This window comes from Echinops telfairi, unplaced genomic scaffold (genome assembly GCF_000313985.2).
Source record: "Echinops telfairi isolate 266 unplaced genomic scaffold, ASM31398v2 ScPeMD7_3533;HRSCAF=4204_0, whole genome shotgun sequence".
Lineage (NCBI taxonomy): Eukaryota > Metazoa > Chordata > Mammalia > Afrosoricida > Tenrecidae > Echinops > Echinops telfairi.
Genome location: NW_022107431.1, coordinates 93,156,898 through 93,173,475, shown reverse-complemented (window position 1 = coordinate 93,173,475; position 16,578 = coordinate 93,156,898). Strand labels below are relative to the sequence as shown.

The following is a 16,578-nucleotide window of genomic DNA, read 5'->3' as shown; positions in this document are numbered from 1 at the left end:
TCATTCACTATGGTAAGACTTTTTGTTCTGATGATGCCTTATACCTGATCCCTTCGACAACTCGTGGTTGCATAGGCTGGTGTGCTTCTTCCATGGGGGCTTATGAGCTTTTCTCCCCCACCCAGTTAGGTTTTTTGTTTTGTTTTGAAATATCTGCATTGTTTTGAAAATTCCCAATACTAGGTCTTGGTGTGGGTCTTTGTTCACTTTGGGGTTGGGGACTCAGTGAGCGCTTTGAATCTTGAGACTCACATCCTTTTAATAGGCCTAAAACTATCTTACATTATTTGGTAATTTCTTCACTATTTTCTCCTTTGAAGAGCAAAATGCTGTGCTTGTTGGATTAATCATCTAATTTTCTTATTCTGATCAAACTATTCATCTTTTCTCTTTTCTTCCAATGTTACTTGATTTTTTTTTTCCTTTACTGAATTTTTAAGTTTTCAGTCATTTCCCCACAAAATCCAGTCTGGCTTCATTGTTTTTCTTATATTGCACCCTTTTTGTCTCATAGATACACTGTCTTCCCATAGATATTTTAAATGATAATCGGTCCCTTGAAAGTTTCTCCTGTCAAATGGGTTTATCTTTTTTCAGCTGGACATTCTTTTCACACTGAGCATTTTCCATAAAAATCTAGCAAACCTTGGATGGCCATTCTTATTTATGAGCTGGGCCCCTACATGCTCTATGTTCTGGAGAGGGAGAGAATTAGAGAACATTTCTCAATTGGTGACCTTCACTGTAAAGGGTTAACCAATGCCAGTTTCTATTAAGGTTCGACAGGCTGGATTATCTAGTGTTACTTTAACAGAAATACAAGTGGATGGCTTTAACAAACAAAGTTTATTCACGGTTTAGGAGATTGGAAGTCTGTATCCAGGGCACCAAGTCTAGCAAAAGCCACACCTCCCCACCAGTCAGTGGGGGCAGGGGAACCTTCTGCATATTCTGGTCTGGGATTCTTTGTAGATTTCCATTAACAAGCTACAATTCAGGATCAGAAACAACCCAGGATGCAGTTCTTCAGTCAGGGCAGATAACCCACGGTTCTCAGGCAGGTTTCTTTGTCCTCAGCTCTTCAGCACTTTAACTGGTCCCAGGCCAGGCACTGCTCTGGTCATTAGCGCCACCAGTAAATGCTCAGAGGCACCCTGCCTTATTAGTTCACTTCCTGCTTGAAGGCATTCAGTTCTCTCATTTTAGTGGGTTAACTCGCCCAGTGATGCATCTCCTTCCAGTTTCCTGCTTCTACCTGTTACCATTACACCATCTCTGGTGTAGCTTTCTGCCTCCTGGGTCTAAGAGGTACTCTTTGCAGTGGCCCTGGATAGTTTTTCTTGGTGGTAGTAAGATCTCCTCCACCCCACTCCCCAAAACTTTGCTCACTTGTTTAATCTCCTTTATGTCTCAAAAGAGATTGACTCAATATATAACAACCCTGTAGATTGTGTCCTGCTATGCAGCGCTTCTCAACCTGTGGGTTGCAACCCCTTTGAGGGTCGAATGACCATTTCACGGGGTTGCCCGATTCGTAACAGTAGCAAAATTATAGTGATGAGCTAGCAACAAAAATACTTTTATGGTCGGGGGTCACCCCAACATGAGGAACTGCATTAAAGGGTCGCGGCATTAGGAAGGTTGAAAATCACTGTGTACAGTAACCTCTAATCCTGCCTCATTGCCAACAGAGGTTAAGATATACAACGTATAGGATAATCATATCAGATCACAAAACAGAGGGTAATTACAGAATACTGAAAATCATTCCCTACCAAAGTTGGCACATTTTGTAAGGGATCTACAATTCAATCTACAACACTCACAAATATCACTCTTTGGAGTATTTAGATTCTGCATAGTAGAATGTTCCAATTGCCTATCAGAGGTGGCTCCGGGTTTTTGAAGCTGAGTGAAGGTCTCCTAGAGCTGAAATTACTCGTACAGTTTAATATTTATCTAAAACTACTTGTGTAAAGCCTCCGAAATTAAATTTTGTCTGAGAGTAAACCTGTCGCCTAAATCCTAGCACTTGTCAACAAACTGATAGACTTCCTTTACTCATTGAAAATACATTTAGTTAGACTCAGCAATTAGGCATAGCTTTTGTACTGAAGTGAAATTCCTAGGTACAACTCCTGTAGCCTAGTCTTTGAAATTTCCACCAATTTCACATGCAAATAGGCTGTGTGAAATTCTAATAGAAGGGGTTGGCCAGTTTTGCTGTTTTACTGGGTGTAACACGAGCCATTTCCATAGCTGGAACAGAGAACTCCAGGACATCAAGAAAGAGAAGCACCACCGTTGGCATGCAAGCAAGATCCCTATGCAAAGCGATGGTCGCAGAAGAGGGTGCAGAGGTGCAAGCACTAAGGGCATGAGGCAGAGCACTGGAATTTACCGCCCATGGAATGAGTACAGCTGTGTGCCTCCGGGTACTCAGCAGTGCTAGCCCCTTTGTGATATTTGCTCAATGTGGGCAGAGGCCAAAAGGCCACAAGCTTGAGTCTGTGGACCAAAGAGACGTGTCTGCTGACATGGTGAGAAGAGGCACAGAGGACAAAAAGGCTGTATCCATAATGCTTTTTGATCCTGTCAGCTTCCCGAATATGCATTCTGGAATTGTGAGTTCTGCTGAGAAGCAAGAGGCCCATGAGAAGATGGGCCGGTGTCAGAAGAGGATAAAAGGAATGGAGGGTGGAGAGGAATGTTTGACCTCCACCTCAGGAATTATCCTTGGGCTGATGTGCAGTCGGAGTCTCCTACTACCTCATGTAGGTCAGACATGCCCCCTCAGGGCAGTCCCTCACATTCATAGGGCATAGATTGGTCATTCATTAGAATATGCAATCTTCAAGAAGGTGATACCAAGGACTCAAGTAGAAAGAAAATGTTTTGAAAATGATAATGGCAACAAATGTACAAATGTCCTTGACGTAATGTATGGATTTATGGATTGTGATCAGTTGTATAAGCCCCCCAATAAAATGATTAGGGAAAAAAAGAATATGCAATTTTCTTGTCTCTACATATCGTTACTCCATCACACTAGGATTCAAAGTGAACTAAGCCTAAAAACTTCTCTTTTATTAAAGCTTTAAGATTTAATATCCACAAATAACTTAAATAAGGCTTTCCCTGATTAGCAGCCTTGATTTATCAAATTTTAAGCATTTTTGCCTCTGAAAACCCTTAATTTCATCATCCCCACTCCTGCATAACCTTTCCAAGCCAAAGAGTTCTATGATTATTTTAGTCCATCGTAAGCACTTCTCTATTCTACATTAAATAATGAGACTCAGAAATAACTCTTGACCTAGCTAGAATTGGAGGACCTTATGCTGAGCCAAACTAGCAGATAGGCACACTATTAAAACAACTCAAAAGGTCTTTCATATCAAAACAAACAGTTTGATGGTTACCAGGGATGAGCGAGGGCGGGGGAGAAAAGGAAAGCAATAGGTTAGTGGGTAGACAGGCATTAACCTGGTGAAATGGAAGATCTCTAGCAAGGGAGAGTTGGGCAAAAATAATAAGCTACTGAGGAAATGAGGCAAGCCACTGGGGAGTTTGAGAAGTTGAATATAAAATTGATGGTATAATCTGTAAACCTTTACCTAATTCACAAAAAGTAAAAAATTCTCTGCACTCCTGAACCATGAAATGATCTTTTTTTGGATTTTTTCCATTTTATTATGTCCTCCTTGAAGTCCTGGCATCAGAGAAGAATGAACAGATACAGACTGACGAATAGATGAAAAGTCCTGGGCTTTTGGGTGACAAGCATTGGGTTGCCTCTTTGTGGAGTCGCTTTTGAAGAATTATAGTCTGTTGTAGTGCTTTTCTCTCTCATTGGCTTCTATTGGCAAAAGAACCTGTTTTTTTTCCAATTAAAATATACAAAATCCTAAGATGTCTTAGTTCAGAAAAGAATAAAGCCCCAACGAGCTCCATCAGTCCTTTATCCTTCCCCTCCACACCTCCTGCTATAAAGTCCGTGCACAAAGAGAACAGTAAGAAAACCAGCACCTTCTAATAGCTTCAGATGTTCACGAGGAATGGAACAATTAAAGCCCCTAATGAAATAAAATATTCATAATCCTCCTTTACTAGAACATCAATTGAAAACATATACAATTCCTATTTTCTTAATTCACTCAAAGCATATAATATAAAAATTTTACTGGTGCATAACTGGAAAAAACTGACCTTTTAAAAGCATCTAAGTGAAAAAAACATCAAAAACATATTCTATTATACAGTATATAGGGTTAGAAATTCCTAAAATAAAGATTAATACAGTACAACATTTCAAACACACATTAGTAATGAAATGGATCAAGGTTCCTTTTTATTGCACATTTGCTTACACATTTGCTTTTTGAATAGCGTTAAACCTGAAATAAAGCCTTATTTTCATTAGCTGAATTATAACTTTGCTGATTCCCTGTCTATTCCCCTAGACTTATCTTCCAGAATCTAAAACAATCATGCCAACTGGTCGAGATGATGGAGCACATATTTATTATTTGTTTTTTAAAAGTTAACCACTCAAAAAACAAACTAAACAGCACACTGCAAAGAAAACAAGCAATTATTTGTCTATTCAGATAACCCAGAATCAGAGAATTGCTGATTATATAACTTCATGTAAATCAAACTTCATAAACCAATCTTCTTCCAAGCTATTCATGTATGGATAAATAAGCAATTATAGAAAAATTTAGCACTTGGGAGAATTTAATTTTCTCACAAATAAGAATCATCCCCCCAAAATCAAAATAAAAAAATGTAATGACACTAAATCTTAAACTACTGTTTGGCCTAAGCTATCTAGAATAGAATTTATATTAACTTCCATTCTATTCCACAGCTTAATGCAAAATGGAGAAGGTGCTGTCCAAAGTGCAATATAACATTTGAGCAAATTAAGCTTTATATAGACGTAGACCATTCATAGCTAGATTTTAAAAATACAACAGTCGAGACATAAAAGCTACACAAAACTCTGGCTCTTTCCAGATCAGGAAAGTGAGAAGTGCCCCTACTTTAAGCTCATCGACGGCATATGACAAAAAGAGTGACAACAGGTATTTGGCAAACATCTTCTAAATTATTTATAGCAAATTAACAAATGGAAAAGTTCTTTTTAATGCAGCACTCACATTTTACACTTTAATAATTCATATTTTCCTTTATAAAATTAATCAGAAGAAGTAATTCTACTTAAATGTAACAAATTTTTCCTTCCACAAAGTTTTACATAAAAAGAAATTAAAATCACAATTTCTTTTTAATCATACAAACATTATATACTTAAACTACAATAAAGAAATTTGAAGCTTTTTTATTCTATAATGACCTGTTATCAAACATGTAAGAACTTCTTTCCATAACTTTTCAATTTAGGATTTTTCCAATCACAATGATGAAAAATGCATTTCAACTCCACAGTGGTCTACATCCATGTTTATTCCACATAGGTGCCGCCAGTGGTCCCTGTGGTGTCCTTTCAACAATGACAAACTCATCAGGGTTGCCAAGTGCCTCATAGAAGACCAGCAAATCTTGTATAGCACGCTCCTCAATCTGAAAGGGGTGGAGTGGAAGAGGGGAAGACACAACGACTCGCTTCAGTTCTTTTCATTATATCCTCTACATTAGCTTGCCAGTGTCCTTATGAGATCGAACATTATCCATGGGTGTAATGCAGTGGATTTAAATCAAGTCTATAGTTATTCTCTAGCAAAGGAGAAGGCTTAAAACCAGAGTTAGGATCATCAGATACTCAACCCTCCCAGAAATCTGAGTCTTGAGCAGAAGGAAAAAGAAACTGAAAATTGTTGAAGTCCATTCTTTCCAGTAGCTTCACCCTGTCACATATTTTTGGGTACTATACAAATCCTCTAACTTTTCCCTGCCAAATCTTCAGGGTCTAGTTCCAAGTCTGGCTCTTCAGTTTTCCAGCTCAGTCTGTGGAATCTTAATATCCTTCAAACAAACTCCCTTTCTTAACTCAGCCAGTTGGTGGCTGTTGCTTACAACCTAGGAATGTTTAACGGTACAGAAGCCAAGTGGGCAGCTACATATTGCCAAATTATTCTCCACTGGGTGCTTCAGAAAACTCAATCGGTCCAAAGCATCACCCAAGCAGCAAATACTAGCAATCACAATTTATTGTTTCTGAATTAGTTTTGCTGAATGACTCCATTTGATATTTCTATTGCTGGGTGCCTCGGTTTAGTTTTACATGATATTTACATTTTAATCTGATAGACATATGAGCCTGTGCAAAATAAATGAATATAATTCGAATAAAATGTAGACTAGTTCTTCCCGAAGTTAAACGCTTAAAGGCAGGTCCTATACCTGAATCAGAGCCAATGGTTTTTCTCGACTTCTGATAAGAGCCGCTTCTTGTTGTAGCTCTTCTTCTACAATGGATGCAAAGGTGATTGGGGCCACTGAAGGAATAGCCAATGAGGAAGAGAGCCAAGGACTGAAAGAATAATAAAGAATTTTCATTCATCCTTCCAAATTTTCACACACAAAATCTCCTTGAAATGTTCTTTTGCAATATCACATTTCCCCCAGCAGCATACAATGTTAGGGGGCCTTGAAGCTTTGAGGTGAGAACTAGAAAAAACAACAACAAACTAATATTTTGTTTGGATTGGTGCTGTAGGAAAACTTTGGGAAAACACCAAAGCGTAGGGATGGAGCAAAAATAATACAACTATAGATAAAGTTAGTTATGCAGCAGAGGGCATTTAGATAATACAAAGGGTGTGGTGGTTACATAATTTCGTGTCAACTTGAAGTGTGGGGATAGGGCATAGCCTGTCAATCAGGTCACAGCCTGATGGTACTTCCATGTGGGTGTGACCTCCTCATAAAGAGGGTCCTGGGAACTTCCCCACCCACCCACACACCCAACTCTCTGCCTTCACCCTCCTGCTAGCAAGCCACTCAGAGACCTGCCAGGGACCTTCCAGAGTCCTACGATGCTTCCACCACCATTTGATCCACCGAGTTTTCACCCACTGGCCTGTGATCTTCCTGCATTCTGCATCATTGCTTGTGGCTACATGAGTCTGCAGAGGGATGTATGGACTACTATTGGACTTAAGAAGTTGATCTGTGCGGGCTGGGATGTTTTATTGATGCATAATTACTTCTTGATATAGACTGGCTAGACCAGAGGAGGTACACTGGTACAGACAGGAACTGAAAATACAGGGAATCCAGGACGGATGAGTCCTATAGGACCAGTGGTGTGAGTGGCAAAACAGGGAGGGTAAAGGGAGAATGGGTAGGAAAGAGGGAACCGATTACATGGAACTGTGTGTGACCTCCTCCCTGGGGGACAGACAACTGAAAAGTGGATGAAGGGAGACGTCGGACAGTGCAAGATATGACAAAATACCCATTTATAAACTATCAAGGGCTCATGCGGGAGGGGGTAGCGGGGAGGGAGGGGAAAAATAAGGACCTAATGTCGGGCGTTTAAATGGAGAGAAAATGTTTTGAGAAACAATGTACGGATGCGCTTTACACAATTGATGTGTGTATGGATTGGGATAACAGTTGTATGAGCCCCTAATAAAATGTTAAAAAAAAAATTACTTCTTGATATATACTTCTCTTCTCACATATATGAGTGTCCTTGGATTTGTTTCTCTTGGATTGGTCAACCCAGCCTAACAAGGGGGCTTCAAAAAGTTTGTAGAAAAATTGCAATTTCCACAAACTTTTTGAAGGACTTTCCTGCAATCTATTCAATATCATGATATTTAACATTCTCTTTCAATGTTAAGCAGTGCTTAGTGTTGGAGGGTTGAAAGCTAATTAATTAAGCTTCCTTGGGACTGCCTAGAAGTGGTAAATCTGAAATAGGGTTGCCTTCTGGTCCTGGAGTACCATGAGTAGAACATCTGCAAGACAAATGCCAAAACGAGAGCTAAAGAATTTTAGTGCGACCAGTGAAAACGATTTATTATAGAGAGACAGGAATAACTGCATGCCAGACTCGTCAGAAAATCATAGTATTATAATCATAGGATTACAGGTCAGACAGAAATATATGCACAATCTCTACTTTCCAAGAGCTGACAAACTATGTGGGTTTACACGTTTTACATAAAAAAAATTTTTACACATAAAATTTAAAATAGTATCTAACAATTTACAAGCTAATGACTATCAAGTGATTTGAGGGCTTTAGGGAGACTTAAAGAGGAGTGAGTGTAGAATGAAAAGAGTAGAAATCATTTCAGAATTACAGAGACTGACTTCATTGGGGGATTTTGATCTTAGAGTATCTAAATTAATCAAGATCCTAAGAACACTGAGAGCTAGAGAGGATTAACAACAGAAACAAAAACAGATAGTAAGTGAATAGAGCCACAACCACTGAAGGTCTAATTCATTTACGTAGAAACATTTACCAGGCATGTATTATGTGTCAGCACTATGGCAGATGCTGAAAACTGGGCTGATTTAAACCAGCACTCTCTCCTCAAAAAAACTCATGTGGAGGAGAAAAACGATTAAAAAGATATACTCAAGAATAAGGTGGTATGAATATGGTAAATGATATTTCTGGTAATATGTACAAAGTACCACGCACCAAAGATTCACAGAAGAAATAAGTATATTCTGGAGCAGAGTGTGCGTTTATGGCTTCACTGAAGAAATAACAGTCAGCTGAGAACAGTCCTGAGATAAGCTTTTAGCTATAACAATACTTGGAGCTGCAGAAGATTTTTAAAGCATAAGAGAGACACATTGTTTTTGGTAGTTAAGTGTACATGGTGGACGAAAGAACTCCAGGGTGTTCTCTTCAATAAGCACAGGATGACTGGACTGAGAATGAGAAAGGGACTAAAAAGGAATTGGAAAGAAACAGAAGGACCAGAGTATAAAATACACTGAAAGCTAAAATACTTACCCCTGCTGTGCAGGCAAGCTAATTTACTGGGAGCCTAAGTACTTTCATGCACATCACCTTACTTGACTCTTGCAATAAAATACTTTGAAGAGAAGGCATGCTTCTCCCCACCCCTCAATGTACATAGTAAGACGCAAAAGTATTTAATCAATTTTCCAGGTACAAAATGAATGGGCAGACTAAATTCAGGCTTTGCCTACTCTTCTTACCCCCACCCCCAACCCACCCCCACTGTGGATTTTCTAGTTTCAGACAGCTGCCTTTATTTGTATGATTCCTCTTTGTGTAGAACACAAGGGGTATCCTAAAACAACAACAACAGAAAAAACCTGGAATTCCACCCCCGGCCCCATCCAAAGCCATATATTAATTTTTTTTTTTTTACAAAACAACCTTATCACTTTAAAAGTACTCTCCATTACACAATATTTTTGTCAAATATACTATTTCATTCTTAGAAATATTTTTCAAACTCATGTTTGGATGGCTGACAGCACTTCCCTCATTTTTTCTTCACCTCTTCTATGTTGTCAAAATCACTGTCTTTTCCTGTCCTTCATTCACGGAAACAAAAGCTAGTTGCAAGGAGTGAGGTCTGGTGAGTAAGGTGTGTGGGGAGTAAGAAAGTCATATTTTGCGCCAAAAACCGGTGCCCTGAGATGGCTGCCGAGCAAGGTGCATTGCCATGGTGGCAAAGCCAGTCCCCTATCTGGCACAAATTAGACCTTTTGTTGCACACTGTTAGGAACTATTTTCAGACCCTCTAAATAGAGCGCTTCAGGAACAGTCTGAGCTGGTGGAATGGACTCCAAGTGCACTAGAGTCCACATTTCCGTCTCTTCCGGACATCCAGGTTGTCATCTATCATCAACATGGCACCTTTCTGGAAACGAGAAAACCGCTCGTACACCTGAGTTTTTTCCAGAGCGCTGTCCTTGTACGCTGTGTTCAATATCTCAACAGTTTCTGCAGCATTGTTCCCACGCAGGAAACAAAATTTCACAACTGCACGGTATTCTCTTAAACCGGGCATCACAAAAAACGAGGTTCCAGCAAAACTGTTTTCATGAAAAAATTTACTGTGACCAGAGAGACCCTTCCAAGGTTAGCGTCACTGGGTGCACTAACTCCAATCGAGTTGCTCAATGCTCACCTAGTGGGAAAAATGTGTATCGAGAAAGCTCTGTTCGGCCCAGTGCAATTCCGTTTGTGGGAGGACACCCCCGCATGCATTCCACTTCACGTATCTTCTCATTCTTTAAGAAATGGCTGAAATATCACCTCCTCGCTGCTGTTATCTGTTCAGAGTTTCCCACAATCCTAGTGTTACTGTGTACAAATCTGCCAGAGCAGCTAGTGTGGTCTTTCCAGGTCGGGTACTGGCTCCCTTTATCTCTGTAGCTCCCGGGTTGAAGGGGAACCCCTGGAACATAGCTAGTCAACAAACATTCAGAGACTACATGACCGGAGCAGAAGACAAGGTCTTTTTTTAGTATGGAATAAAATAAAAGATTTTTGTTTTTAAAGTTTCTTATCCCTTTGCATTACTGGTAACTTTTTCTTCCAGGTATAGCTATTGGAACACAAAGTCCAGCTATAAGGTTTTTAGTTTTAATAAAGATCCATGACTTGAAAATCTGCTCGATATTTGTCTGACTCGGTCCCCAGAATTAAGTAGAAGACTTCAGACTAGGAGAAGAATGAAATGAAAGAAATTAACTGTAAAGTTGTTGGGATAAACTTATTATAGATTATGAAGGTCCAGATTAGGATAATCATCAAAGAATTTTTTCTACATCCCATTGGAACAGATAACTACCTTAGAAAGCGGCTAAGAGCACAAGTTCTCTGTAGGGCTCTAAAGTTAGGGCAAGACTAGCTACCATCTAGGGCAGGGGTTAGCAAGTGCAGCTCTCAAGCTGCAGTGTCCTGTACGTACACAGGGCTCTGAGGTGAAATTGAAAACTCAGATAATGGTGATTTCATTTGTTTATAACATACACTTATGGCTGTTGAGTAAGTTTTAAAGTTTTGTGAAGGGCAGGATTGCCTCTTCCATCTCAAAAGTTTGATCTAGGGAATGAAAATATAACGGGGGTTCAGAGCATCACGTATAATGGCTTAAGCAGTGGTCCAAAATCATCTGGCGTACTGGAAATAAGGTAGAGTATTTTGATACTTTTAAATAAATATAAAAATATGATTAATTGCTAAGGAAGAAACAGCAGTTACAAGCTTTATATGCCATCGAAAATACTGTTATTGGTTAAAATCAGTGAGAATCAGGAATAAAACACCATAAACATTATTAAACCACACAACCAACCAGAGCTTTTTAATAGCAGCTCATTCAATGTAATATTTTTTAATTTATGAAGTACTTTCATTTACATTACCTATGTACATCTCATAAAACTGTGTGAAATGTTATTCTTATTTCATATCAAATAGAACTGAAGTTCAGAAAATAGCTATGGTTAGTGTTACGCCTGTAACTCAAATAATTTTCTTAAGACTCTAATCGCAGGGTTCTTTCCACCAAAGATTATTCAATATAAAATCTCAAATAATAGACTAAAATAGATCTAAGATTAAATATCACAAACAATCTAAACTTTCAAATTATTAATATAACATTACTAAGCTTTAAGTACTAGCAATGAAGAGGCATTCTCACTGGAAAATCTTATTTAAAATCTAGCCTTCAGAAAATAAAATATAAAAAGGTTAAAATAATCTTTGGAAGGTTTCTGGTCAAACTGCTGAACAAGTATTGTCAAACTTTGAGTTATAAAGAACTAAATTGCTTTTGTTCACAAAGTTTGTTCTTTTAATTAGAACATTTTTTACTAACTTAACTGCAAAGATTTTTTATAAGACCATAGCTGATATATAAAGATCTTGTCTCACAAGTAGTTTTTACTAGTTAGAAACAAAAGATTATGTTTTCTGTCCATAGATTACACAAGGTCCATAAATTACACAAGGTGGTATGAAACAAAAAGTGAAAGAAAGTGCATAAAAATTTTAAAAGAAGACATCATTAACAATACACAGATAAAAATCCCAGAAACCCCTTTAATATTTAGCATCAACAAATGATATCATTATCCTTGGATTTCTCTAGCCTATGGAAAAAGTCTAATATTAAAATAAGAAAGTAAAATGTGTAGAATTTCCTGAGATGAGCACACTCACCTCTTCCACCCTACTCCCCAAAGAACCAGAAGCATCCCTGTCGTCTTGCCTTAACTCCCACGATATCCTCTGCTGGTATGGCCCTTTCTTTTCTCTTGAAAGTTTTTTTATATTAAAAAACACATAACAGTGAATCTATATTTAAAATCTATTTTCCTAATATGATTCACAAGGTACAATAATAATTAAACATTTGGGATTGAATAAAAAGAGTACTGAAGAACTAAGACAGCCCTATGCCTTTAATCATCAATGAAATCTTTCTTGATAGCTCTAGCTCATGGTCCTTTTTCCTTCTCTGAACCACTGATCTGGCTGGTGCGTCACATGCTCTTTGCGACCTAATCAATATGGTTGCCTTGTACTGTTACCTTCTTACCTTTCATTTAACTTCCAGGTGTCAAATTATGGCTTACCAATTAGATTTCAAACACATTTAAGTTTGGGGTTGTTAATTACACCTTAATAGAGACTCAGCATTGTTCATCAGAATGTAGTGCATCTATAACATACTCCAAGATTTGGTGACTTTTAAAAATTTTAGTTAGTTATATTATGTCATTTTAAAAAGCTCAGTGAATACATATTTCCAATGATTTTAAAAAGCCCCGAAAATCAAGTTGCATATTTTCTTCTTACAATCACTGCCAGTGATAGGACATTTTAATAGGAATTAAAATATGCACTCCCATTTTTTAACACTCAAGCTATATTTGTATAATAGGTATCATATATTCTTTTCATTCTACTTCCAAAGCAGTATAACAGCACATAAAACTCTGGATAATTAAAAACCTTGATGTTATAGCACACTCTAGTGATCAATCAAGAAACCACAGATTTCTAATAATTTAAGTTAGATGGCAATGATATTCATTCAAAGAAAAAGAGTTTCTTTGCATACTGGAAATATTTAAAACTTAAAATACTATAAAAATGCTGAATTTTCATTACTTAAAAGTCTTCTATCTAAGGCATTCAATACAATTTGTTACATAGAAGTGTTATTTGAGACAGAGCTACAAATTTTTATTCAGAAGTCAGTCATTTGCCAGCTACTCATCATCTAGAAACCATGCTGAAAATCAGTGATACGAAGGTGAGCAAAGAAAGCTAACGTCCTTGATCTCATAGCATGCATAGTTGGGAATACAGATACTGAAATATTTTTAACACACAGACATGGGATAAGTGTAATGAAACAGCACAATAAAAACACATACAGGAACCCTGGTGGCTATATGCACAGGGCTGCTGAACATAAAGCCAGTAGCTTAAAACTACCAGTCGCTCTGTGGGGAAAAGAGAGGCTCTCTACTCCAGTAAAAGAGTTAGTCTTGGAGTGCAATCAATGGAAATGAGTTTTTGAGATAAAAATATTTAACAGAAAATTGACTCAGTAGAGAAACTCAAGAGTTCTTCACAGAACATGACTGTACCGAGAAAGACAAATCAGTCAACTACCAACGGATCTAGAGGTGGGCTGAACTACTAACCACAATGTTGAAAGTCCATTATTTCCCAGAAGTGCCTTGAACAGTAATAAATCTGGCAGTCTACTTCTGAAAGGAGCTTTTGGCAAAAGGGTAGACTAGGGAGGTACACTACATAAACCCTTGATAACAAAGACAAAAGACAGGGGAAAAAAAACCAGACAGACACAGAAAATAATCCTGGAAACCTGAGCTTCAAAGGGCAGAGAAGGGGACTGAATACAAAGTAGAACAAGCTGAACAAAAGAAGCCAGAGAAGATACAGATATAGGTAAATTTTCAGCAGGCCAAAAGGAGCTCAGCCACAACCAGCTATGCTTGCTCAGGACTATCTGACCAGAAAGCTGGGGTCCTTCCTTTTCCTCAGAATAGCCAGCCCCTCCCCTCACACCACCACCAGTCAGTTACACTCCACCCTGCAGAACCACTATCTGCCTGCAGTCAGAGGCACCTGTGGTGAATTGGGCACCTGGCACACTACCTTCATGGCCAGAGGCATACCAACACTGCTTCATGAAACAACAGAATGCCCAAGCCCACTCCAGCCACTGTGAGTGGGCAGGAATTCCTTCCAAGTCTCCTGTCCTTGTCCTTGCCCCAAGTTACCTCTGAGCTTGCATGAACTACTTCCAGATCAGGTCCCTGACCCCAGATAACCCGCTGGCAGTAACTTCATCCAAGACGAGGCATCCCAATCTCTCCTCTCCTTGGCTAAAAGAGAGTGCTGACACATATCAGGTACCCAGGCTTACCCAGTTTTCTCCTTTCCTTTCAACCCCCCTCCCCCCTTTGGACATTTCAGGATCTTAATGTCTATCCGCATACAGGATATCTGGTTGATACAACCATGATTCAGATGACGATGCAGAAATTGAACAGTTTTACCAATGTCTTCAGTTTGAAATTGATCAAACATGCAAGCAAGCTACGCTCATAATTATTAGCAATTAGAATGCAAAACTGAGAAACAAAGAGGAAGGAACAGTAGTTGGAAAACATGACCTTGGTGATAGAAATGAACCTGTAAGTTGCATGATGAAATTTTGCAAGACCAGTGACTTTTTCACTGTAAGTATCTTTGTTCAACAATACAAAAGGCGACGATTGCTGATAAGTGATTTCTGGTTGAAGCTGAAGAAAATTAAAATAAGACCACGAAAGCCAAAAGATGCCCTTCAGTCTACCCAACCTGAATTCGAAGAACATCCCCAAAACATTGAGCAGTAAGGAGAGACCTGATGAGCTGTGGAATGACATCCAGAATATCATACGTAAAGAAAGCAAAGGGCATTAACAAGTCAGAAGAGAAGATCAAAATGGTTGTCAGAGAGATTGAAATTTGCTATTAATCATAGAGTAGCTAAGCCAAATAAAAGAAATGATGAAGTTGAAAAATTAAGCAGTAAACGTCAAAGGGCAGCTTGAAGTCAAAGTAAAACATTATAATAAAATATGCAAAGATATAAAGCTAGAAAAACAAAAAGAAAGAACATACTCAGCATATCTTAAATGCAATAAAGAAAACAGGCAAGCCTCGAGTTGTGATACTGAAAGATTCTAAGGACAAAATATTGAATGATACAATAGAATCAAAAGAAAAGAATGGAAAGAATACACAGTCGCTACACCAAAAAGCACTGTTGACAATCATTTCAAGAGATAGCATAAGAGCAAGAACCAAGGAAGAAATTCAACATGCACTGAAAGCATTAGCAAAACACAAGCACCCAGGATATTGACTGAATACTAATTAACATATTTCACCAAACTTATGAAGTACTGGAAACACTCATTTGTCTACAAAAAGGTATTTGGAAGGCAGCTACCTGGATAACTGACTAAAACTCCCAATTTGTATCAATTCCAAAATTGAATGTGCACATTATAGAATATCAATATTACATGGAAGTAAAATTTTGCTGAAGAACATCCAAGAACGGGGGCAGTTGTGTATTGAGAGGGAGCTGCCAGAAATTCCGGCCGGATTCAGAAGTTTACATGAAACAGGAATATCACGTCTGCTGTCAGATGGATCTTGGCTCAAAGCAGAGAATACCAGAAAGATGTTTACTTGTGTTTTCCTGACAAAGCAAAGGCATTCAACTGAATGGCCCATAACAAACTATGAATAGTCGTAAGAAGGGGGAATCCAGAACAATTCATTGTGCTCAAGTGGAACCTATAAATGGATCCAGAGAAAATTGTACTAAAGTAAAAAACACAAGGAAATGCTGCATGGTTTCAATTAGGGAAGGTGTGTAACAGGGTTGTAGCCTCTCACCATAATTCTTCCATCTGTATGCTGAACAAGTTATTCAGAGAAGCTGAATTATATGAAGAACACAGCATCCGGACTGGAGAAAGGCTTATTAACAATCTGTGATACACAGCAGACAACCTTGCTTGCTGAAAGTGAGGAGGACATGAAGCACTTGTCCATGAAGATCAAGGATTGCAACTCAATTTAAAGAAAATCAAAATGGTCACAAATGGACCACTATGTAATATCATGATGAACGGAGAAAACATTGAGGTTGTCGGGATTCTGTCTTATTTGGATCCACAATCAATATTCATAGAAGTAGCAGTCAAAGTTCAATCGATGCATTGCATTGGGTCAATCTGCTGCATGTATTAAAAAGCAAGGATATAACTTTGAGGACTAAGGTGTGCCTGACTAAAGCCATAAAATTTTCAATCACCCCATATGCATGTGAAAGTCGGACACTGAAAACAAAAGACTGACGAATCATCGGGAATGATGGTGCTGGTGAAGCATACTGAAAGTACCATGGACTGCCAAAAGAATCACTGAAGACAAATGGGTGCATAAGCAAATATGGCGAAGAAAGCTGATGGTGCCCGGCTATCAAAAAGTATAGCGTCTGGGGTCTTAAAGGCTTGAAGGTAAACAAGCGACCATCAAGCTCAGAAGCA

The 16,578-nt window shown here is 38.5% G+C and overlaps 1 protein-coding gene across 1 annotated transcript in view; it reads right to left on the bottom strand.

Moving 5' to 3' along the window:
• Window positions 1-4,329: 4,329 nt before the first annotated feature.
• The window catches only part of IBTK (inhibitor of Bruton tyrosine kinase), a 93,716-nt gene continuing 81,467 nt past the window's right edge, over window positions 4,330-16,578 (bottom strand). Inside the window, exons 27-28 of the mRNA XM_045294319.1 lie at window positions 6,370-6,499; window positions 4,330-5,589 (exon numbers count right to left, since the gene is read on the bottom strand). Coding sequence (XP_045150254.1) covers window positions 5,443-5,589; window positions 6,370-6,499 — 277 coding nt within the window. The 3' untranslated portion in view covers window positions 4,330-5,442. The remainder of the gene's footprint in view (window positions 5,590-6,369; window positions 6,500-16,578) is intronic.